This window comes from Podarcis bocagei (assembly GCF_964188305.1).
Source record: "Podarcis bocagei genome assembly, chromosome: 2".
Taxonomy (NCBI): domain Eukaryota; kingdom Metazoa; phylum Chordata; class Lepidosauria; order Squamata; family Lacertidae; genus Podarcis; species Podarcis bocagei.
In genome coordinates this window covers 41,648,026-41,670,730 of record NC_138126.1, presented here as the reverse complement: position 1 = coordinate 41,670,730, position 22,705 = coordinate 41,648,026, and the positions used below count along the sequence as shown (strand labels likewise).

Sequence of the window (22,705 nt, the reverse complement as noted above, 5' to 3'; positions counted from 1 at the left end):
CTCTGTGTTGCAACACTAGCGTGCCAGCTGCAGTTAGGTAGGTATTTCTTGGAAAGCTCTGACTCAGACACTCCATTCCAGCTTTATTGCAGTCTGTTGCTCAATCAGTTGAAAGAGTTCAGTTCTCAGGAAGTAAACAGGAAAAGAGAGTCCCCGTTGCCCTCGTGCTGCTGCTTTCTGCCAACGCGTAGGGGAAAGCTGCAAATGGGGCTTTTTTGCGCAGGAAAAAGCTTTTTCCAGAGGCGCTTTTGCTGCGGGCGAACGGGAAGGGCGTGCGAAGGCGCGCAAGGCAACGCAGCCGCGGAAGGTCGCGGTCCCTCCGGACTCTCCTCGGTGGAGGCGGCCCGCCTTCTTCTCCACAGCTAGCAGGGCTTGAAATCGTCCCCCAGCCAACCCCACAAAAACCCCCCACCAAAGCTAAAATAAATGGTTTGAGAAAATTAGCTTCATACTTCTATTTTAAACAATCAGTTTGTTGGCACCTACTGCCTTAGACATTCATCTGACAATGATAGAATCACATCCACAACTCTAAGGGTCCCTAGTTTTTAAATTGACTGTATCTATTTCTGCTTTTTGTACACTAAGCCACTCATTTATATTTGTTATCGTGCATTACACTCTTTTTCACTTTCTCCTGCTAGAATCCCAACTTAGACATACAGAACTGTTGGTCAGACCTCTGCTCAGTGGACTTTCGTTATGAAAACCAAGTCATCACAGGCATTAATTATCCCTGTTAACCATGGCTCCATTCAGATGTCACCCTAAATCCTAGTTTACCAGGGGTTGCCAACGTGGCTGCAGGTGCTAGCATGACCACTGGTACCACCTCTGGTGCCTGTGTAAGATCTTGATAAATATCCATGATGCATGAGACATTTGGCCTTCCTCCTCAGTTCTTGTTTGCATTGGCTCAGCATCGCTGCGTTGTACCTACATTTGGTGACTGGTGCCCATGGCACTTTCTCAGATCCCAAAGCTACCCACTGGCGCCAAACCCTTGACCTGTCACTTGCATAATAAAGATTAAATGCTATGTGTAGGTTTCCGTGTTCCGTACGATTCCTTATATGTTTGAAAGATGACAACGTTTAACGCCTTCCTTTTCCTTAACTTTGTTGTAGGTGCCGCCATTCCTAGAGACATGGCTCCTATATATGTTGCTCCTATGTATAAGACAGGCAACATATTTGGCTATGAAGGCACAACCACTGCAGGTAAGTACAAATACAAGCGGTGTACTTGTTGGTGGGGACTCTAGTTCCCTAAAGTGTATGCTGTAATACAAGGTGCTTCCCCTGTGCTTTGTCCAGAAACTGCAGTTAGTGCAGAATACTGTAGCATGATTGCTAACAGGAGGAAGGCCTTGTCAGCGTTTCACACCTGTGCTCCGAGATCTGCACTGGTTGCTGATCCTCTACCTCAGTGTTCCCCAACCTTGGGCCTCCAGCTGTTTTTGGACTACAATTCCCATCATCCTTGACCACTGGTCTTGCTAGCGAGGGATGATGGGAGTTGTAGTCCAAAAACAGCTGGAGGCCCAAGGTTGGGGAACACTGCTCTACCTGGCCAAGTTCAAGTGTTGCTATTAGTATATAAAGCACTTAACAATTTGGGACATAGCTGTCGACATTTCCCTTTTCTTAAGGGAAATTCCCTTATTCCAAATAGGATTCCTCGCAAGAAAAGGGAAAAGTTGACAGCTATGATATGGGACCAGTTTACCCACGTGTGCCCACTTCATGAATGTTCCTTCCCATTATTGCCAAGGAGAACTTTCTTTTAGCATGTTGCTCATGAGACCGGAGAACATTCACAACTGCTTATCCTGCTGTTCTTACCCCAACCCCATTCCTTTACAGGAAGAAAACATTGCCCACCTCCACCTAACTTGATTCGTAGACATGGGAATGGGCAAGAGCCGCCCCAGAGAACGTGGAAGTAAGTGGATACTGTTATACATTCTGTTGTGGACCACCTTCTGAGGGTCACATGACAGTGGTGTGGGTGGGGCCAGAGACAAAAATGGGCCAAGCAGGGCATGCAGATTTCACCTTTGTTCAGTAGGCTAGTTTCCACAGACACTCACGCATCTCTCCCCAGCCTCCATTCAGAAATTCACGAGGTGTTTTCAGACTTCAAAGACATATTCTAACCAGGCCTGGGGAGAGTTGTGAGGGCCAGAAAAAAGAGAGATGGCGTGCATATTTGGTTCTTGACCCTGAGTTCCCCCTCCCACCTCAGACAAAGAGGACCATGGGAAGGTTGGTGGTCAATTTTGCTTATCCCTCCTTTTGGCCCTTCCTACAGCGTTCCTGCCATTTCAGAAGATGAGGCCAAAGAAGCTTTTATCCAGTACGCTTCCAGCAAGTGCTGCTACTGCACAGACCCAGCCAAAGAGATGGTGTTTAATGGCCTACAGTTATTCAATACTTACAGAGTAAGCAGTATATATTGGTAATAGTATAGCTATGCAGGAGCAGCTGGTATGGTGGAGGCAGAGATGCCCTCTCAATGGTGGTATTGCCAGTCCAACACACCTGCCCCAACCACACCACCACCTTGCCCCTGTGCCATCCAGGTAAGCCGCAGTGACGCTGGTGTTGGGAAGGTGGTTCTACGGTTCTTCCCAACTACAGCACACTAGCCACTGCTGCTGTCATTTATTTATTTTGATTATTATGTTTATATTCTTAATGGTTAGCTTCCTTGAGTGTGGATGGTCCTTTCAAAGAATAAACAAACAATAATTGGTATCATTCATTGCTAACCCCAGATCTTACTGTGCTGTCCGCAATGGCATAGCTAAGTGTGTATGTGAAAATTAGGGATACTTCATACAGAGCATTTACCTACCAATGCAAATTGATGGCAGTTCCCCTTTTGCCTAAATTATGAGGTGCCCACTTGGACCAAGGAAGTAATAGAACACCTGAAGTTATTCTGTGGTGCAGCAGAAAGTTGTGTTTGTTTAAGGCACATAAAGGAAAAAATAATAAAGAGAAAGAATTTTGCAAATTGAATTTTCCCTTTGGCCACTGCATGGGTCACGACTTCAACCAGAGTTGGGGGACCTGTTGTCCTCAAGGTATTGATGGACTCCAGCTTCCATCCATCATCGTTGACCATCAGCTGTGTTGGCTGGAGCTGAATTGGAATTCAGAAACATCTGGAGGGCTGCAAGTTCCTCATCCCTGGCCTAACCTGTCTGAAAAGACAGAACTTTTACAAAATTCACTAGGCGTAGAATCAAGTCCTTTCCCCAGAGACATATTGGAGCTGGCAGGTGATTCTGAAGGATAACTAACATTTCTGGTTCTTCTTGGGATTGTTACCTTCATGAATGTTTCTGAACTTTTTAATCTAGTACCAACATAGCTGGATATCTTTTTTTTAATAAAATATTTATTGGATTTTCACAAATTATAGAAATACATACAATACACAATACTTACATAAACACACAAAAACAGAAAAACAAACAAACAAACAAACAAATATAATTTCAAATCCATTTTTTCCTTCAGTGCCAGATTTACATATAAGCTAAACAAGCTATAGCTTAGGGCCCCACTCTCTTGGGGTCCCCCCAAAAATGTAAAGGAAAAATACTGGATGCACATTTCCAAAATATAAGATAAAAACCAAATAAAATAAAACCTACATACAGCAACAGTGTTTTGTGTTGTGTAGGCTCCTATGATGTAAGTAATAGGCCCTGCCTGCTAGCCTGCTCCCTAAAATATCACTGGTTTGCTCATTTTTATATACAGTGGTACCTTGTTGATATCATCAGTGACTTTGCTTTGGCAAAGGCAAGGAAAGTATTGTAATTTAGATCATGTTTGTGTACTGTTTTTATACACAGTATACAATGAATCATGATAAAATTATACAGTTGAATGGGTATTGGGTAGATGCATTAATATAATCAGTCCTGTTAAATAATTTTTTGATCTACAGGCATGTCTAGGATTGGTATTATTTATGAATGTGACATATTACTAGAAAGATTGTCTTTTACACTCACTAAGTATAACAGGATACAAAGGTCTGCTGTCCCAATGAACAGTGTAGACTACTGTGGTGATATTGATATTATATAAGAATGCATTGTACAGGTTATAACACTTAATTTCATATTAATAAAGCTATTTATAATTATTAGTAGTTTGCATCATACATTTACACCTATTATTATTTCATGTTATGCCAAGTTTCCAGAGACTAGATTATGAGTCTTTGTAAATTGTGTTTCTAAACACAAATGCCAATGTGTTTGCATTACTAAGTTGGCTATGAATAAAAAATCATTTTAAATTAGAGCTTAATAATTATTTCACTATTAATATACTTCTTCTTAATTGTATTTCAGTTCAGCAGTTACTCTGATGAAATACATATTTTGTTATGTGCAAATGACTTTAGATACCTATTAGGTCCATAAATTACCATAAAGCATATATTCAACAGAAAAAATAGCGCTATTTTGTTGTTGACAAAGGACAGCTGGACATATAAAGGGCCCCATTACCTTCAGTAACTTAGGGTCTCATCAAACCTAAATCCGGCCCTGGTCACCATCCTCTGCCAGACTCTATACAGCAAATTCTGAATGAAATGTCTCAACAACAGTTTTAAACTACATTGGTATCTTGGATTAAGTACTTAATTCGTTCTGGAGGTCCGTTCTTAACCTGAAACTGTTCTTAACCTGAAGCACCACTTTAGCTAATGGGGCCTCCTGCTGCCACCACGCCGCCGAAGCCCAATTTCTGTTCTTATCCTGAAGCAAAGTTCTTAACCTGAAGCACTATTTCTGGGTTAGTGGAGTGTGTAACCTGAAGCATATGTAACCTGAAGCATATGTAACCCGAGGTACCACTGTACTTTCTTTTGACCCCAAGTGCTTGGAAAAATCTGTCAAATTATTTCTATAATTTCTGCTTTTAGTTAAGTGTTTTTTAGTTATTTCTTTGATGGGGGGCTCCCTCGTCTCCCCCCCTCCCCGGCTATGCCCTTGGCTCTACACACAAATGATATACCCTCCAACATTTCTCCAATGGAAATAAGGACATCCTAAGGCAGGCTTCCTCAACCTCAGCCCTCCAGATGTTTTGAGACTACAATTCCCATCACCCCGACCACTGGTCCTGCTAGCTAGGGATCATGGGAGTTGTAGTCCCAAAACATCTGGAGGGCCGAGTTTGAGGAAGCCTGTCCTAAGGGAAAGCGGGATGAAATCAGAAACCAGGGCGGCTTCTGCAAATCAAGGACGTTCCAGGGAAAAATGGACACTTGGAGGGTCTGAAATAACATGAGAACGGGCCTAGGAATAGGGGAACTCCTGTCCATTTCGCCTTCCTCTCGCTTCCGCCTTTTTCTGCTTCTCCGCCGTCCACATTTCCGCAGCTTATATGAAACAGAAAGTTACGCAAGGCTGGCCAAAGAGGGATCCGGAAAGAGAAAGTAAAGAGAGAGGGGGCAAAGGTTGCTTGCTCGCCTGCTCGAGATGGTTTGCTAGAAGCGATGGCGGACGGCCGTCAGGGAATCCGGTGAGAGCCTTTTGCAAAAATCCCCCTCGTCGGGACCCGCTTCCCCCCCTCTTCTCCGCTTCCCTTGAAAGCTGCCCGTCCTCCCCACCCTCTCCCTCCTCGCCATTCCTTTTAATTCATGCTGGAACGAAGTAAAGTGGAAAGAAAGTCCCCGTTGCCCACGTGTTGATTCTTTCTGCCAAGAAAGCTGCAAAGGGGGCTTTTTCTTTGCGCAGGAAAAAAGCTGCTTCCAGAGGCGCTTTTGCTGCGGGCGAACGGGAGAGGCGCGCAAAAGCGCGCAAGGCAACGCAGCCGCGGAAGGAAACCGCCCCTCCAGTCTCTCCTCCCTGAGCTGTGCGCGCCGCGCCGCGCCGCGCCGCGCCCATGTCAGTGGAGGCGGCCCGCTTTCCTCTCCACAGCTAGCGGGACTTGAATTCGTCCCCAAGTTAATCACCTCCCCAAAACATCTACAAAAACCACAGAAGCAAAAACAAAATAGCTCCAGGAAATTAGCTTCTTTTCCTAGGGACATGGGAAGTTTCCTCATACGGCATGTGACCGGGGGTTCTCCACCCCTGATGGGAAGACATAGAGAAGTATGCTGACGCCATCTAGCTCTCCACAGGGTTTCAGGATGGGCTCCTTGCCAGCCCTTCCTGGAGATGCTCAGCCACTGGAAGTGAGCTTGAGACACAGGGCAAGAGTCTCTTTCCTAGCCTTGCCTGGGGATACCGGGGATCGAACCGGGAACCTCTGACAAGCAGAGCATGCGTACTTCTGCAGAGATTCCCTTAACTCTGATACAGAACATGCCGACCTCCGGGTGTCAGACATGAGAACGTAAAAGCCCCACTGCAAACAGGATATTGCAAGTTGGAAAAGTTTCAGAAAAGAGGGGAGGGGATACAAAACTTAGTATCTTTTTGTATCCCCCCGCCAAAAAATACAAAACTTAGTATCTTTTTGTTTTGTATTTTTCTCTATAAACCTTAATAACATTAAGTTTTTTTTAAAAAAAAAGGGAGGGGAGGAGGAAAAGTTTCCAAAAAGGGCAACCTAAATGATCAAAATGCAACTTTCTGCACAGGAAGGAGCAATTCCCCCGTGCAGAAGGGTTACAATGTTTGGGACTTTTTAGTTTGGAGAAAAAGTGATAAAGTTGTACCGCATGGAGAAAAGTTTTCCTACCCTTCTCATAACACTGCAACTTGTAGACATGAAATGTAGCTGATTGCTGGAAGATTCAGGGCAAATAAAAGAATGTACTTTGTCATTTGGCAATGGATAAACATTGTGACTCACTCCCAAAGTCTGTTGGAAGAGTTCTCAAGAACTCAAAAGCTTGTTCTCTACTTTATGACGATTCAGTTAGTCATAATAAAGGCATTACAATACTAATACTATGCCAATAAAGGTATTATTATATTGTGGCTTTAGGGCTTTTCAAATCAACTAAAATGGCAGCTCACAATTTCTTTTTTTAAACAATCAGTTTGTTGCTGAAAAAATGGTCGTATGAAGCCAGCCTTGACTTTATATATAAAGTGTTAAGCACCTACTACTTCAGACCTTCATCTGACAGTGTTAAAATCACATCCACAACTGCACTCTATAAGGATTTTAAATTGACTGCATCTATTTCTCCTTTTGTACATTTATATTTGTTATTGTGCATTACACTCTTTTTCACTTTCTCCTGCTAGAGTCCCAACTCAGACTTACGGAACTGTTGGACAGACATCTGCTCAGTGGACGTTCGGTATGAAAAGCAAGACATTGCGGGCATTAATTATCTTTGTTAACCTTGGCTCCATTCAGATGTCGCGCTAAATCCTAGTTTACCAGGGGTTGCCAAAGTGGCTGCAGGTGCTAGCATGCTCACTGGTACCACCTCTGGTGCCTGTGTAAGGTCTTGATAAATATCCATGATGCATGAGAAATTTGTCCTTCCTCCTCAGTTCTTGTTTGCATTGGCTCAGCATTGCTACGTCCTCCCTACATTTTGTGACCATGGCACTTTCTCAGATCCCAAAGGTACCCGCTGGCGCCAAACCCTTGACCTATCACTTGCATAATAAAGACGAAATCCTATATTTAGGTTTCAGTGTTCCGTACGATGTTTGAGGGATGACAACGTTCAACATCTTCCTTTTCCTTAACTTTGTTGTAGGTGCCGCCTTTCCAAGAGACATGGCTCAGATGCCAGGACCTTATACTCCTACGTATAACACAGGCAACATATCTGGCTATGAAGGCACAACCGCTGCAGGCAAGCACTTGTTGGTGTGGACCCTAGTTCCCTAAAGCGTATGCCAGGGGTAGGAAACCTAAGGCCCATGGCCCACAAGCAGCCCATGGGGGTTGTTTAATCGGCCCACGAGCCACCCCCAAACCGAGCCACCCGCTTGGCGAGTCCCTGCCCGCTACGCTAAACCAGTGCAGCACAGGGACTTGCTTCCGTGGTGCTGGAAATAGCATCTGCGCATGGTCAGACCCCAATAATCACGTCTGCCCAGATGCAGACTCCAGAAATCGTGTCTGCACAGGTGCAGACACTGGAAATCGCAGCCATGCGTGCTCATGCGCACATGTGCTCTTGCCCACAGAAGGATCTCTGCTGGAGTGAACCAGCCCAGGCAAGGTAAACCTTGCCGCCCCCTGGTGTATTCTGTAATACAAGTGCTAGTTTTTAAGGTGCTTCCCTTGTGCTTGATCCAGACACTGCAGTTAGTGCAGGATACTGCAGCATGATTGCTGACAGGAGTAAGGCCTTGTCAGCGTCTCCGAGATCTGCAATGGTTGCTGATCCGCTACATGGCCAAGTTCAACACCCACTGCATGAATGTTCCTTTCTGCTATTGCCAAGGAGAACTTTATTTTAGCATGATGCTCATGAGACCTGAGAACATTCACAACTGCTTATCCTGCTGTTCTTACCCGAACCCCATTCCTTTACAGGAGGAAAACATTGCCTCCCTCCACCTAACTTGTTTCTTGGACATGGAGGTGGACAACAGCCGCCCCAGAGAACGTGGAAGTAAGTGGATACTGTTATGCATTCTGTTGTGGACCACCTTCTGAGGGTCACATGACAGTGGTGTGGGTGGGGCCAAGCAGGGCATGCAGATTTCACCTTTGTTCGGTAGGCTAGTTTCCACAGACACTCACGCATCTCTCCCCAGCCTCCATTCAGAAATTCACGAGGTGTTTTCAAACTTCAAAGACATATTCTAACCAGGCCTGGGTAGAGTTGTGAGGGCCAGAAAAAAGAGATATGGCATGCATATTTGGCGATTGACCCTGAGGTCCGTCCCCCCACACCAGACAAAGAGGACCATGGGAAGGTTGGTGGTCAATTTTGCTTATCCCTCCTTTTGGTCCTTCCTACAGCGTTCCTGCCATTTCAGAAGATGAGGCCAAAGAAGCTTTTATCCAGTACGCTTCCAGCAAGTGCTGCTACAGCACAGACCCAGCCAAAGAGATGGTGTTTAATGACCTACAGTTATTCAATACCTACAGAGTAAGCAGTATATATTGGCAATAGTATAGCTATGCAGGAGCAGCTGGTATGGTGGGGGCAGAGATGCCCTCTCAATGCTCGTATTGCCAGTCCAACACACCTGCCCCAACCACACCACCACCTTGCCCCAGTGCCATCCAGGTAAGCCGCAGTGACGCTGGTGTTGGGAAGGTGGTTCTGCGCTTCTTCCCAACTACAGCACACCAGCCACTGCTGCTGCCATTTATTTATTTTGATTACTATGTTTATATTCTTAATGGTTAGCTTCCTTGAGTGTGGATGGTCCTTTCAAAGAATAAACAAACAATAATTGGTATCATTCATTCCTAACCCCAGATCTTACTGTGCTGTCCGCAATGGCATAACTAAGTGTCTATGTGAAAATTAGGGATACTTCATACAGAGCATTTACCTACCAATGCAAATTGATGGCAGTTCCCCTTTTGCCTAAATTATGAGGTGCCCACTTGGACTGTGGAGGTAACAGAGCGCTTGAAGGTATTCTGTGGTACTGTTGTGCAGCAGAAGGTTGTGTTTGTTTAAGGCATATAAAGGAAAAATAATAAAGAGAAAGAATTTTGCAAATTGAATTTTCCCTTTGGCCACTGCATGGGTCACGACTTCAACCAGAGTTGGGGGACCTGTTGTCCTCGAGGTGTTGATGGACTCCAGCTTCCATCCATCATCGTTGACCATCAGCTGTGTTGGCTGGAGCTGAATTGGAATTCAGAAACACCTGGAGGGCTGCAAGTTCCTCATCCCTGGCCTAACCTGTCTGAAAAGACAGAACTTTTACAAAGTTCACTAGGCATGGGATCAAGTCCTTTCTCCAGAGACATATCAGAGCTGGCAGGTGATTCTGAAGGATAACTCACATTTCTGGTTCTTCTTGGGATTGTTACCTTCATGAATGTTTCCGAACTTTTTAATCTAGTACCAACATCGCTGGATATCTTGCCTGTCTCAAAGCAATGCTTTTGCTAGCAAAAACTGTTGCATGAACATTTCTATGCGCTGTTCAAAATTGATACACATTTATGGATTTATTTTCATTAGCTTTTGCCATTTATTTTTTCAGTATCTGCAGTTCTTTTTATTAGCATGAAAACTTGTAGGTGAGGACATTCTGTTTTTTTAGTATCTATAACCATTTTGAATTAATGGATAAGAGATGCATTTTACTTGTACTGTTTTGTAGTTTTCTGGTGGTTGCTTTGTGTTGGCTCTAACCAGAGACATTTTAAGGTGTTGCTTCCCTGTGTAATTGCCCTAAGCCAGTTTTTAAAATCTGCTGACTATTTCTTAAGTGTTTAATTCTTGAAAGTTGTTTCTTAGTATAAACTGGAGACCTTCACTGAATCAAGATCCTCTGAATGGAAGACAGAACCTTATGGGGGTAAGTGCTGCTTTGCTACTTTACAATCCAGCCCCACTTAAGCCAGACTGAGCCATCCAAACACTTCACAGTGTGGTTCATCTCCTTTGACTTCTGCCGGCTGAGCTGGTGTCCTGCCAGTCACCAGTTGGGCAGGCAGGAGTCCCGTTGACATTATCCCAGTGGATACCCAACAGAGGGCCTTGAAATGGGTTTCCAAGGGTGGGAATGGGGCTGAGCTGGCCTGGGATGCAATGAGCTGGTCTAACAGCAGGCATCAGGTGACATTAAGCCAGCTTTTCCTGCCCCCACCCCCAATTCCATGGCCACTGAGCAGCTGAGGATATTGTGAAGGCTCTGCTACTCCACAAAAGGCTGTGTCAGCAGGTGGTGGGAATTTGGGTAGCAACCTGAGAGGAATTTTACAGGAGCCAGCTTTTATTGCTTTCTCAATGCATTATGTAAAGGACTCGGTATAATAATATTTAACAAGGCCTTCAACCCAAAAGGATAGATACGTTTAAAAAATATTTGTGTACCTTTGTTCTAAAACATCTGAAAGCATAAGATGGAACTGGGCTTTAGTATAGACCACCTTATCTCTCCATTTCTGTATGCCCTGAAAACAAGGTATGGTGGTACTTCGGAAGTTGAATGGAATCTGTTCTGGAAGTCCGTTCAACTTCTAAAACTTTCCAAAACTAAGGCGCGGCTTCCAATTGGCCTCAGGAAGCCACGGAAGTCACGTTATATGTTCGGGTTCCAAAGAACGTTCACAAACCAGAACACTTACTTCTGATTTGTGGTGTTCAGGAGCCAAAACGTTCGACTCAACAAGGCGTTCAGGATCCAAGGTACAACTGTATAGCTAAAGATGGATGCCGTTCACAGTTTTGGTAGAATTGGAGAGTTCCTCAAAGACACCCATCCTGACTTTAAATGAAACATTGGTAAGATGAGTCTGTACTGTATAAAGTGCAGAAGAAAATTATGTTTCTTCTGAGGTCATTGTCTTGGTATGGTATCAGAAGAAGTCCTGAGATTGACGAAGGTCACATACAAAGTCTGAGAGCAATTTTAAGGATATTTCTGTACAATACAACATGAAATGAAGCAGTGATCAGTTGTTGATCTTACAACTTGGATGCCTGTTTGCTCATAAGATGATATGTCCTTGGTTGCTTTCCAGCCCATAATTGATACTAGATATGTAGCACAGATTTTCTTAGTGAGATCAGGTAAACTAATGGGTCTATATTTCTAAGTAGAGAAAAGAATTTAGGTCACTCTAGTTATTAACTGAAAAGTTGGGGAAACAAAAATGCGGTAAATTTATAATTGGTGTAATTTTAAAGAAGTAATTTTGTTTGTGTTTGTTAAGCAAAAGAGGTGGCATTAAAATCAGGGCACCTTTGCAACACTGGCTCCTGGAAAATGATAGTTTGAAAATGGGAAGCTACGCTATTGATTTTGAAGCATAGTTTGCACTGTAATCCATACAAAGGTAAACCATGGGGAAGAACGGATGAGGACGTCACTCTCTTGTGAGGGGAGGAAGTACACTGCTTAGAGATGACTGATTAAGCAGTAAATTAATTGTTGAAATGCTGGTGACAATCGTGATGATGAAAGCTGGCTCCCAATAGCAAACTATCATTTTGCTGTAGCGGCTATTATGCATGCTCTTATTTTGCTTGTATTGTGCATTGGAAAACATAAGCTTCTCTGAGGCCAAGCCGGATGGTAGTGTAAGTGCAGCTTTCTTACACCAGGTGGAGCAGTAGATTCCTACCTGCGTGGGACACCTCCTTTGCCTTGGGATATGAGAGCAGACTCTCCTGGCATGTTCCGAGAGAAAACCCAGAGAATCAGAGTGCCTCACACATCAGCATTAACGGTACAGAGCTAATGTATCAATGAAAATGGTGGTATACATAGGCCCGTGGTGTCCAGACTCCAGTCCAAAGTTGTCGAGCTTTTTTTTAGGATTTTACCCCAGGAAATAAACTGCCACAGGGGCCCCCAGGACAGACTTTGGACATGTCTGACATAGGCCCATGCATTTTGTCTGGCCAGAACCCTTCCCCTTCTCTTTGGCACAGTCCTGTGCCTTTTTTCTTCAAGGTAACTCCCATTGAACTCAGTGGGGCTTACTGCCAGGTAAGTGTACATGCCGGGTTGTAGCTTGAGGCCCTGATTTTGTGCTGTGTCTGTGAGGGAGATCAGGGACTGCTTCCCCAACTCTCTAGCGGCCAGTAGCTTATACTCTTGTCCTTACTCTGTCGCTTATACTGTTGTCCTTAAGTACAAGGCAATTATGATCTCCGAGTTGTTCCTGTTGTGGGAGAGATTTATGAGAAGCAGCCAGTGACTGTGGGCTAGAGTCACGTAAGAGGGAAGCAGCACTTTGGAGTTTCTCAGGCAGCAGACTGAAGGAACTAAGTTCACGATCAGATTTATAATGGGATATAAGAGCAGAAAGAAGCGACAGAGGAATGTTGTTGCAAATTGTACACAGGTTTACTGGTAAGAGTTTGTGCAGACATGTATGTATAGGCATTTAGGTGGATCATTATGTGACCCGAGTAACTAGAGAGTTGCGTAATTTTGGAGGTAAAAGAGTTTTGTATTCAAATGAGATGACTGAAGGAAAGTCAAGCAAGAAAGGAAAGTCATACGATACATTTAAAGCATCGCCATACTAATTTAAACGCTCATAGATTCCCTCAAAGAATTATGGGAGCTGTGGTTTGTTACAGGTGCTGAGCATTGTTAGGAGCTGCAAGTTCCCTTCACAGAACTACAGTCGTACCTTGGAAGTCAAACAGAATCCATTTTGGAAGTCCGTTCAACTTCCAAATTGTTCGGAAACCAGAACACTCACTTCCGGGTTTGCGGTGTTTGGGAGCCGAAATGTCCAAGTACCAAAGCGTTCGGGATCCAAGGTACAACTGTACTATGTCCAGAGTTCTCCGTGAAGAGAAAATTCTTATTAATTCACTCTGGAAATGGTAGCTCTGGGAATGGAAGACATTGTGACCCCGTCCCAAGGTTTGTGCACTGGAAGAGCCTATGTTGGGTGTTCTCCATCTTGTTGGCTGTAACAGCTAGGTTCTGCCTTAGCCCAATGTCTGCAAGCATAGAAATCATAAGACTGTGGCTGAGATTGAAATTCCGCACCTTCTGACAGTAGAAGACCTGGGTGGGAATCTTCCAGGTCTTGTTGCAGTTCAGCACCCAGAACAAACTCCGGTTCCTAGAATTCTTGGGGGAGGGGAGCCATGGCACCATAACACTTTGAATGTATGTTATGAATGTGGCCATAGTTTAATGTAAATCAAATGGAAGCTCACCAGATCCTCTTAACATTGCCTGCTCTGATTATGAGCAGCATAGTATTTCCAGACAACCCAGGTCCAAATAAAAGCTGCTGGCTCCGTTTTAACGTTCTCCTTTCTTTGATTTTGAAGGCTTGCCCGACATGTGGATCGACTGGTAGACGTCACTGCAATAAATGCAACGGCAACAGCAAGGTAAGTATTTGTGAGTAAGGGGGATGTTGTGCTTAGTGTGGAGTTTTTGTTTTGTAGAAAGGTGAGAACACAGATGAGAAAATAAAAGGTGGAGGAGGAAGCAACATGTCTTTTGTTTAAACAGCTGATGGGATGTTGAATAGTAGAACAAAATTGGAACCCAAGAGATTTAAACCAGAAAGCCAGTAAATATTTGATACAGCAATTGTACTGGATGTTGGGGGTATACGTTTTCTATGCTGGTTTTTCTTCCATATTTGGAAGCTCAGAACAGAGAACAATTAAAACGACTGACTACATAATCATGGATGTGAGAAATATTAATTAAAGTAAACACTGCAACACTACCCGAAATTGATAAAATATGCGACTAACAACCCTTCCATCCATTTTTAATCTGTTAATTCAGAAAAAAGTTTATATTTTTATCTTTAAAAACCTACATTTTTACATGCTTCGTGAAAATAGAAAGGGATGAAGTATGGTGGAATTGAATAGAGTATCCAAGGCATTGCTGAGAGCAGCCTGCTCCATGCCACTATAGTTCACAGATTGATGGAACTGGGCAGCTTCTTTTGTTAAGAGGCAAGAAATCTGCAGCTTCATCTAGGCAGTGTTAAGAAAGCAGGAGGAGAAGGTCAACACCTCTCACTTGGATGGAATCAGCCAGGTTGGGGCAAGGAGACAGGGAAGTCCTCTGTCACAGAGGGAAGACCTTTGGATTTTTGACCAAGATAAAGTGGTCTTCAGGTTTGACCCTTCTCTTCATACTTCAGCACCACATTTCATGAGTTCCATGAAACAGATCAGATGGCAGCAGTTTGAGGTTCATAGGGCATTAAAAATACACTTGGTGGAGAGTGGAATCTGATTCCCGGGGTGGGGGGGGGAGAGATAGTCCCCCTTGTTTCCCACAAGCAAGCCACCCAAGACTGTCTTGTCTTGAGAACCACCAAAAGCAGGTAGAATTGAGAAGGCTTGGATCTAGCCAACATTTCTGACAGGTCTGCAGTTACAGCTGACTCTGTGGCCCATTTGCCCATAGGGACACCTCTTCGCAACAATGTCCTCATTGGGGATATGTACAAAGGTGGTGCCTTGGGCCTCTCCATCTACGTTCCCAGGGCGTTACAAGATGGACATCTTTGCTTTGGCAGATAGCACCTCAATGACTGATAAAGAAAGTAGTGAAGTGATTACTTGTTAATGATGACCATGGAGATCTGTTTTTGCCCAACGAGTGTTTTGTTTGGACATACCCTGCTTATTTCTGGCTCTTTTGTCTAAAATTAAATCCCAACAGCAACAGTGTGGGAGATGTCATGGAAGAGGAGTCCGGTTTGTGGATGACACATGTGACCAATGTTTAGGAAGTGGACTTGAAAAGTGCGTGAGTCAATATGCAAATATATGAAGAAGATGCTCATTTTTATTTTCACTGTGGGGTTTGAGTGTTGCACTATGTGTGACAATTGCACTGCTTCCTGGTCCCCTGATACGTGAGATACCATGGGCAATCTTATGGTAGAACTTCAAGCTATAGGTTCAACAGATGATAGGTTCACACGTATACTGTGCTAATGCATGCATGTGTAAATATCTACTTTTCTCTTGTTACTATAGCACAGTTGCTCAGAGACCAGGAAGTCTTTGATTCAAATTTTGCATTTGCTGTATACGCACTATATACCTTTAAATATGTTGTGAATGGGTGCTCAGCCTCACTCATTGGTCTTGGGAAAGCTGCAGGGTGAAAGAAACCTCTGCAGTATGGGAATAATAAGACTTAGCTTTCCTTCAGAGGTGTGCAGATGTTTGAAATACTGCATGCGAAGGACTTTAAAGACCCTAAATTATTTTTTTTGGGGGGAAATACAAGAAGTATTGTCCTGGATCTTTCTGTAACTGAAGTGATTCAAATGCATTTTGCACTTGGGAAGGAATTTGTGCCCAAATGTAAAATAAAGCAAAAGGCATTGCCTAAGGGGAGCACCCTGGCTTTAGGGCTATAGTGTAACAGTCAGAGAAACTAGAAATATAAATGGAAGTCTCTTCTGTTTTATGATTTTTTGCATTCAGAGACGTGTGCAGTCGTTTTGCAAAATTTGAATTAGCGTGAAAAGTTAGACAGCCCTCAAGTGAATGGAGAAAATATCCTGCAGTCCTTACCTTTCACCGCCCCATTGAGTTTTTCTGTGTACATATAATTGCTATGATAATGCAGCAGCCTCCCTGAAGCTAAAGCTGGTCTGTGCCTAGTTGGGGGGGGGGGGCGTATGGAAGCCTATGGGAGCTCCATGGTGGAAAAATACATATGAGAGAAAGGCTTAGGGATATGTATGAAATAGAAAGATCCGAAGAAAGCAAATGAAGCAGATTTCCAGCCCTTCACCCAAACTATGTGGCATGCAGCACTGCATGTTTCTGTGTGCCTGTGTTGGCTAAGTATATTCAAGAGAGCAGAAATAGGGTTGCCATCCCCTGACTCGTATTGGCCATACTGGAAAATGTTGCTAACTGAAAAAGAAGCTCTGCTTGTTATGTGTCCTGAGGCCCAGGAGATGGCGCCATTTCCCAACAAAAAAACAAAACAAGAAGATAGCTCTAGAACTGAGAAACCTCTTTTCCATAGGTTTTGCCAGATTATCCTTCCCTTATGTGTGTGTGTGTGTTTCTGCCGGGCTCACAAAGTACCAAGCTTTATGCCGAGTAGTTTCATTACATTTTATCGCACCTTGTGTTTTATTACATTTTATTGACAGTTGCCAGGAGTGTTCTGGTATGGGAAAAACAGTCTGCAACGATTGTGAAGGAAAAGGACAACTGCTGTCGTTCATTGAGCTGCAAGTTGAATGGCAAGTCTTCTCAAAATAGACTGTGGTGGAAAGGGGAGGCCGCTTCTAACTGCGTGGAAAATTGGCTCTGCCTACCAGAGCTGCCTGAGTTTTACGTTCAGCTTCATGAGTGAAAGGATCCAGCATAGATGCTAGAAATAGTTACTCAATTGATCTGGAAAATATGGGCTTGAGACCTCTTGTCATTTAGGTTAGCGTATGGGGCTAGATGAGGCACTGCTCTGGCTCAATCCGTACCGACGGCTACCTTTGAGCATTGTGCCAGTTTTGTGACTTCCTAAATTTATGGTCAGCGCCTGATGTTGTTCAGTTCCACCATGGGACTGCACTGTGTTTGATTTATGTTGGAGATTGGGCTGGCTCTTTGACCCCACGTAAAAAGCTTACATAGCAGAGGGAGCCATTTTGGGAGCGTTTGCTTTGAGAAGGCCATTGTGCTGTGAAAACAGAGAAAGCCTGCATGTTGTCATTGCAACTCTCCTGCCTTTTGCCTTCATAGGAAGAACAACGTTTATGAATATGTGGCAGATGAAAGATCTGGATTTCCTATTGAACTCTTCAAAACGGTTACTGGAGAGACGTTGTTTGTTGATGACAGCCCTATGGTAATGAAATGCAGTAATGCAAAGAGAGGCAGGACTTGAAAAGGAACCAACTTAAGTGTTGGCAGTTAATTAATTGGTGGAGCATATTTCACCATATATTGTTCCCAAGATGATCACTACCTAAATCTTCCCCCACCCCACTCAAACCTCTGCTACCTCTCCCTCACCCTGGGCCACAACACACACACAATCATAAAAGTAATTGTAGCCATACAAAAATACACGGGTACGAATTGTCTCACAATTGTCCCCTGGCACCCCCCACTCTATGCCTCTGCCCACTAGGTAGCTCACAGCCAAATCATACAGCGATCCTACTATTTTAGAACTAGCCATATGCCCATTTTTTGACAGATTTGTGTTCTAGCTCAGACATAACAAGTTATCTTATATATCATTGCTGCATCCCAGATCCTAAGAAACCCTTCTGACCAGGGCTTCCTGACCCCAGCTCCAACAGTGGCAGTCAGAAAATAACTTTAGACAGGAATGATGGTTTAAACGCAGTCTTACAAATAGCTTAATAATACATTTATTGGATTAAAAAAAGCTTTTCATGCCCAGTGATTTGTTAAGACATGATTTGAAGATTTTGCATCTTAATGGCATTTCCAGAAAACATGTGTATAGTTTGTATGAGGCTGGGGTATACATTTTCTACAGCACCCTCATAGCTCCCAAACTATTGCTGGCCTTGATAGCCAAGGCAAACCTTGTGGACCTATCGCTGCACAAAGTCAGGGACAATCCCCCATTTTCTTCCCGGCTGGGGAGGATGTGGGTGGGGCAACCCAAGGGAGAACAATCTCTGTGCTCCTCCTTCCAGTCATGGAACTGTAGAAATTTTGGTGTTGGGTGACAGTGGCGCTTGGCCCACTTCAGTAGTGCATTTGTCAAATGGCAACACATTTTTCTGTGGAGGCCCACGCAGGGGCTTGTTTTGGCACTGGGCTGCCAGAGCATTAGAAGTGCCAAAGTGGGAACCCAACCTCTCTCTGGCTCCCATTTCCACTAGACGTTGAAAACAGCATCACACCACATTAAACAGTCATGGCTTTCCCCCAAGGAATCCTGGGAACTGTCTTTGGTTAAGCATGCTCAGAGTTGTTAGGGCTACAGTGGTTTACTAATCCCTCTTCCCACAGAGTGGTTTACTAAACTCTCTTCCCAGGGAACTCTCCTGATAATTTTGTGTAAAAGAGAGAGGGCTGGACAGGGACATACTGGGTTGCCCAGAAACAGCCTGGCTTCATCATCTCGTATTGGCAACAGTAGTTTGCTCTGCATCTTACTTACCTGTCCGCAGTGCATTCTCTTCTTGGGTGGTATGCAGTTGTATTTTAGAGATCAGCTATGCTTCATGTCTGCATAATGTGGTAAAACAATGACTAGCCTGCTCTTGCTCCTCGCTCAGGACTTCAGTTTTCTATTTGTATGTCTTTGAAATTTGTGTTTCCATAGGTATATCCAGTGATTAGTTTCCCTGATCTTGGCGTCAGTCAAGCTTCCAGCTATGCCGTTGAACAACACCAAGCTCAGTTTGCATCTACAAGGCGGATACTGAGGCAGGCAAGTGCTGTGAATATTAACCGAATCACCACTGAGGCGATGGTCTTCGGTGCTGTGATCCAAGAGAATTTCCTGGAGCGCTTCCTTCCCCCCATGCAGGGTCATGGTGAAATTCATACACCTGCTGGCCTCCATCGGTCTGCCCTTGCAAACATCCTAAGCTTTGTAGGCTTTTCCCATATTGTTTGGTCGAGTTCCAACATTGGCAGCACCCTAGGCGAAGGGATAGGTGGGTCAGAGAATAGGGATGGGGAACTTCTGGCTTTTCAGGTGTTGTTGCGCTCCAGCTTAAGTAAGCCCAGCAGGCATGCCCAACGGTTTGGGACAAGAACGTCAGGAGCGTCCCAGATTCCCCATACCTGCCAGATAGGGCTGCAGCATCTCCGTATTCAGAATGTGCCTAACTCTTGCAATTCTGTGTATAAAAGAAAGCCATTCACGTTTGAACTTTTCTGTAAACGATACACTGATGTTTAGACCCTAAAAGTATCTTCTTTGTGTTTTGACAGAGGCAAACAATTGAGCTGATACTTCTCACCAGGGTACAATATTTGTGGCATGGAAAACCTTACTCCTTCTATGTTTATGGCAAGGAACGCAAGGTGCATGCGGAGGATTATCCACAGAAGTGTTGCTGTACCATCCTGTGATTATTATGGGCTATTTCAACTGGTGTAAAAGAAGCACTGTTGATTAAAACTTGTGGAATATTTGCAGTCCCCCCTCATCCCATTTTTACTTTATAAATTAAGTTTATTGTCCCACTTTATAAGAATTGTGGAAGATGCTTAAATAAATTGGACATAAAGGACTAAAGTTTGCCAAACTCCAGGATTACATATTAGAAGGAGAAAGAAGAGCAATCAGTGCAAGGATGTCTCTTGCACAACAAAACATTCCTGCCCCCCCACCCAGCGTGTCTCCTGAATATGTTCTTTTTTAATGCTTTATTCATATTAAAAAGATATAACAAAGAAATATATATATAATCAAAATAGAAATACAAAAAGAAAATCACATTATTTGTTCACTGTACATTCTTCTGTTCCCTACGACTTCCTGCCACCCCATCATGCATTTACTTCTTATTTTATTTAGTGCCCTATTAATCTCTATTTTCTTTTTAATTGTCAATAATATATCTTCTTATAAATATCCATCGTAACACAGAAGTCATTCAAATCCTGCCACATTTATACTAGTACAATTATCTTTAAGATTTTTTTTATACATGTCCCAATTCCAAATAAATGTTTGTTCAGTATTACCTCTCAATTTGTCTGTCATTTTTGCCAGTTTGGCGAACTCCATCAATTTACTTTGCCACTCCAACTTTGCTGGGATTTTCTCTCCTTTCCAATTCATTGTGATTAGTATTCATGCTTCTACAGTAGCATACAAGAATATTTCTCTCGCAATTTTTGGTATGTCTAGGCCAAGTATCCCTAAGAGAAAAGCCTCTGGGTTTTTTTTTATGAAGGATACCTTAATCATTTTTTTAAGCTCATCATAGATTATGTTCCAGAACTCCTTAATTTTCTTGCATGTCCACCACATGTGTAACATTGACCCTTCCACTTCCCAAATATTTCAACATTTGCCAAATATTTCAGCATTTCATATTGACCTTCCATAAATTTTCCCAGGCGGTCATTGGGATGTTGTAGCCAAAGTCTTGGGCCCATTTGACCCTAACAGATTTTACCTCCTCCTCCTTGACCTCCCTGTCTTTTTCCAGTCTGGATGGCCCTCCCTGCCTAGAGGAGGAAAGGGGCTAGGCTTTGTTGGTGCCAGCAGCAGCAGCAGCGCTTGAGCAGCCGCCATTTTAAGCAGCCCCTCTCCGGAGCCCTTTTGCGTGCCACTTATTGTCCCTCCACCGCCAGCCCCTGCTGCTCGCAAGACACAGCTAAGCAGCCACCGGGCTCATGCTGCTCTTGCATCACCCCCCCTCCAAATATAGTCCGCCCCCCCCACTAGGTCTGAGGGACAGTGGACCGGCCCCCTGTTGAAAAAGCTTGCTAACCCCTCATCTAGTGCAACTGTTTCATTGAATACTGATGCTTTGATTTCTCTGTTGCTATCTGTGGGGAGCTATCTCTTCTGTCATCCTGACAGCATTTTAAAATTGTTTTTCAAAGTGAACCAGGAAAATCACTGTAATGGGAATTGTAGTTGCTTGTGTGTAAGTCACCGACTTCCCTAAACTGCTTGTTGTTTAAACCTTTCCCTAACTGAAGCGCACTCCTGTGCGTCTGCTTCAGTCGCTGGCAGAATCCGTTAGTGGGTGTTTCCTAAATTTTTTCCAACATAAGAATTCCTTGACAGCCAGTCTCCGCCTAGCCTCTCTGTGCGGAAGCCTTCTGCGCAGAGTAGGTGTGCCCAGTGGTGGTCCGGCACTCTCCCCACTGATCTCACTGGAAGAGTCCCTGAGCCTTCCCTCCAAAGTGCTCTCATCCCCTCCTTCCTTCTTGGTGTCACCTTGATTCCCTTCCCCCTCGGAAACCCTCTCTCTCTCTCCTTGCTGGTTCCCTCTCCTGCACTATCGGGGCGACTTCTCTCTCTGCTGGTCTCCGATGTCAGTTCCCTGACAATCACCAAATAAACGATTCATTCTACTCTTTGTATAGATCTCTGTAGTCTCTCTCTCTCTCCTTCCCTCCCTCCCTTCTGCTCTCCCCCTTTCACCCCTAAACATTCTGTGTCATTGAGTTCTTATGGGGTGTTTTGGTTTCCCCCCTCCTTGATAGGATTTATTCCTACAAGGGCTTTTCTGCAAACCTAGTGTTGCCTTAGGGATACCCCAAGTCTGCCTGTGCCTCTACTGTGGGTGGTGCAGTTTTGGCTCCAGATACACGAGCACAACAATACGCACTGGAGACAGAGGGCACGATGGAGGGGCTGCACCTTCTCAAGGGGTAGGTCAATAGCTGGAGGTTACACCTGGAATCATATTTGTCATTGGTGACCCCTGTGACTAGCTTTGTCTGTTGGCCAGGTATGGCCATATCTGGGTTAGAATAACTTGACCACTACCAAAGGAGCATACTAGTCATGTATGTGATGACAACAGTGCGGATACTACTGGCTCAGAGTCACGACCAGAGAAGACTGGTTGAAAAAGAAGATGGACTATGCCGAAATGGTGAAAATGACCATGAAAATTAGAAACCAAGAAGATAGAAGCTTTAATAAGGAATGCGGGAAATTTATAAGTTACCTAAGAAAACACTGCAAAGGACTAAAAACTTCGGCAGGATTATAACAACACTTGTAACGAAAACTAAGGTAAAAATGAATTTTTAAGAAAAATTGAGAAATTATATGATGCAGTAGAAAAAGGTTGACAATGGAACCAATGGAGGGAAGTCTATGATTATGATTATTCAAATTTATATTGTAAAACTGAATAATAATAAAAACAAATAACTGGACCACTAGTCAGTGCGTTGTTAACCTCAAGACTGGATTGCTGCTCCTCAGTCACCCATTCCAGCACTTGGTTGTCCACTAGGTCACCTGCTCAGGTGACTGTTCAGTCACTTGCTCCACTTCTCAATTGGTAAGTCAATAGGTCAGCTAGACTGCTGCTCAGTGAGTCTGCTATTAATATTATTTTTACTATTAAATGTGTAGCCCTTCAGCCGAAGATCACAGGCTGGTTCACAACATAAAAAGAGGGGAACAGAAAATGCATATACAATGGTACCTCGG

General features: G+C 43.9%; 1 protein-coding gene and 1 long non-coding RNA gene across 6 annotated transcripts; one reads left to right on the top strand and one right to left on the bottom strand.

Moving 5' to 3' along the window:
* Positions 1-1,131: 1,131 nt before the first annotated feature.
* Positions 1,132-20,261, top strand: LOC308581620 (protein SSUH2 homolog). Of its 5 annotated transcripts, none has more exons than XM_081184295.1 (13): positions 5,456-5,558; positions 7,241-7,296; positions 7,708-7,806; positions 8,496-8,574; positions 8,928-9,057; positions 10,393-10,453; positions 12,205-12,329; positions 13,903-13,965; positions 15,269-15,351; positions 16,728-16,820; positions 17,320-17,425; positions 18,887-18,994; positions 19,504-20,261. In XM_081184295.1, exons 1-13 carry the CDS (start codon positions 5,533-5,535, stop codon positions 19,642-19,644), a joined length of 1,170 nt encoding a protein of 389 aa, XP_081040421.1. In that variant the 5' UTR covers positions 5,456-5,532; the 3' UTR covers positions 19,645-20,261. The 5 variants fall into 5 exon arrangements, with proteins under 5 accessions (XP_081040423.1, XP_081040424.1, XP_081040421.1 ...); XM_081184294.1 differs by having other exon boundaries at positions 5,457-5,558; positions 16,728-16,824; positions 17,324-17,425; XM_081184296.1 differs by lacking the exon at positions 7,241-7,296 and having other exon boundaries at positions 5,519-5,558; positions 16,728-16,824; positions 17,324-17,425.
* Positions 19,767-22,410, bottom strand: LOC308581765. The gene is made up of 2 exons (XR_014005263.1): positions 22,041-22,410; positions 19,767-20,747 (listed from the first exon to the last, which is right to left on the bottom strand). It is a non-coding gene; the product is annotated as an uncharacterized lncRNA (long non-coding RNA).
* Positions 22,411-22,705: the final 295 nt, after the last annotated feature.

Bases quoted from the DNA above. Each gene is read 5' to 3' on its own strand.
- LOC308581620 (XM_081184295.1), top strand. From the start codon at position 5,533: ATGGCGGACGGCCGTCAGGGAATCCG. The intron at 16,821-17,319 runs GCAAGTCTTCTC...TTGCCTTCATAG, and splicing joins ATTGAGCTGCAAGTTGAATG to GAAGAACAACGTTTATGAAT. The intron at 17,426-18,886 runs GTAATGAAATGC...GTGTTTCCATAG, and splicing joins TTGTTGATGACAGCCCTATG to GTATATCCAGTGATTAGTTT.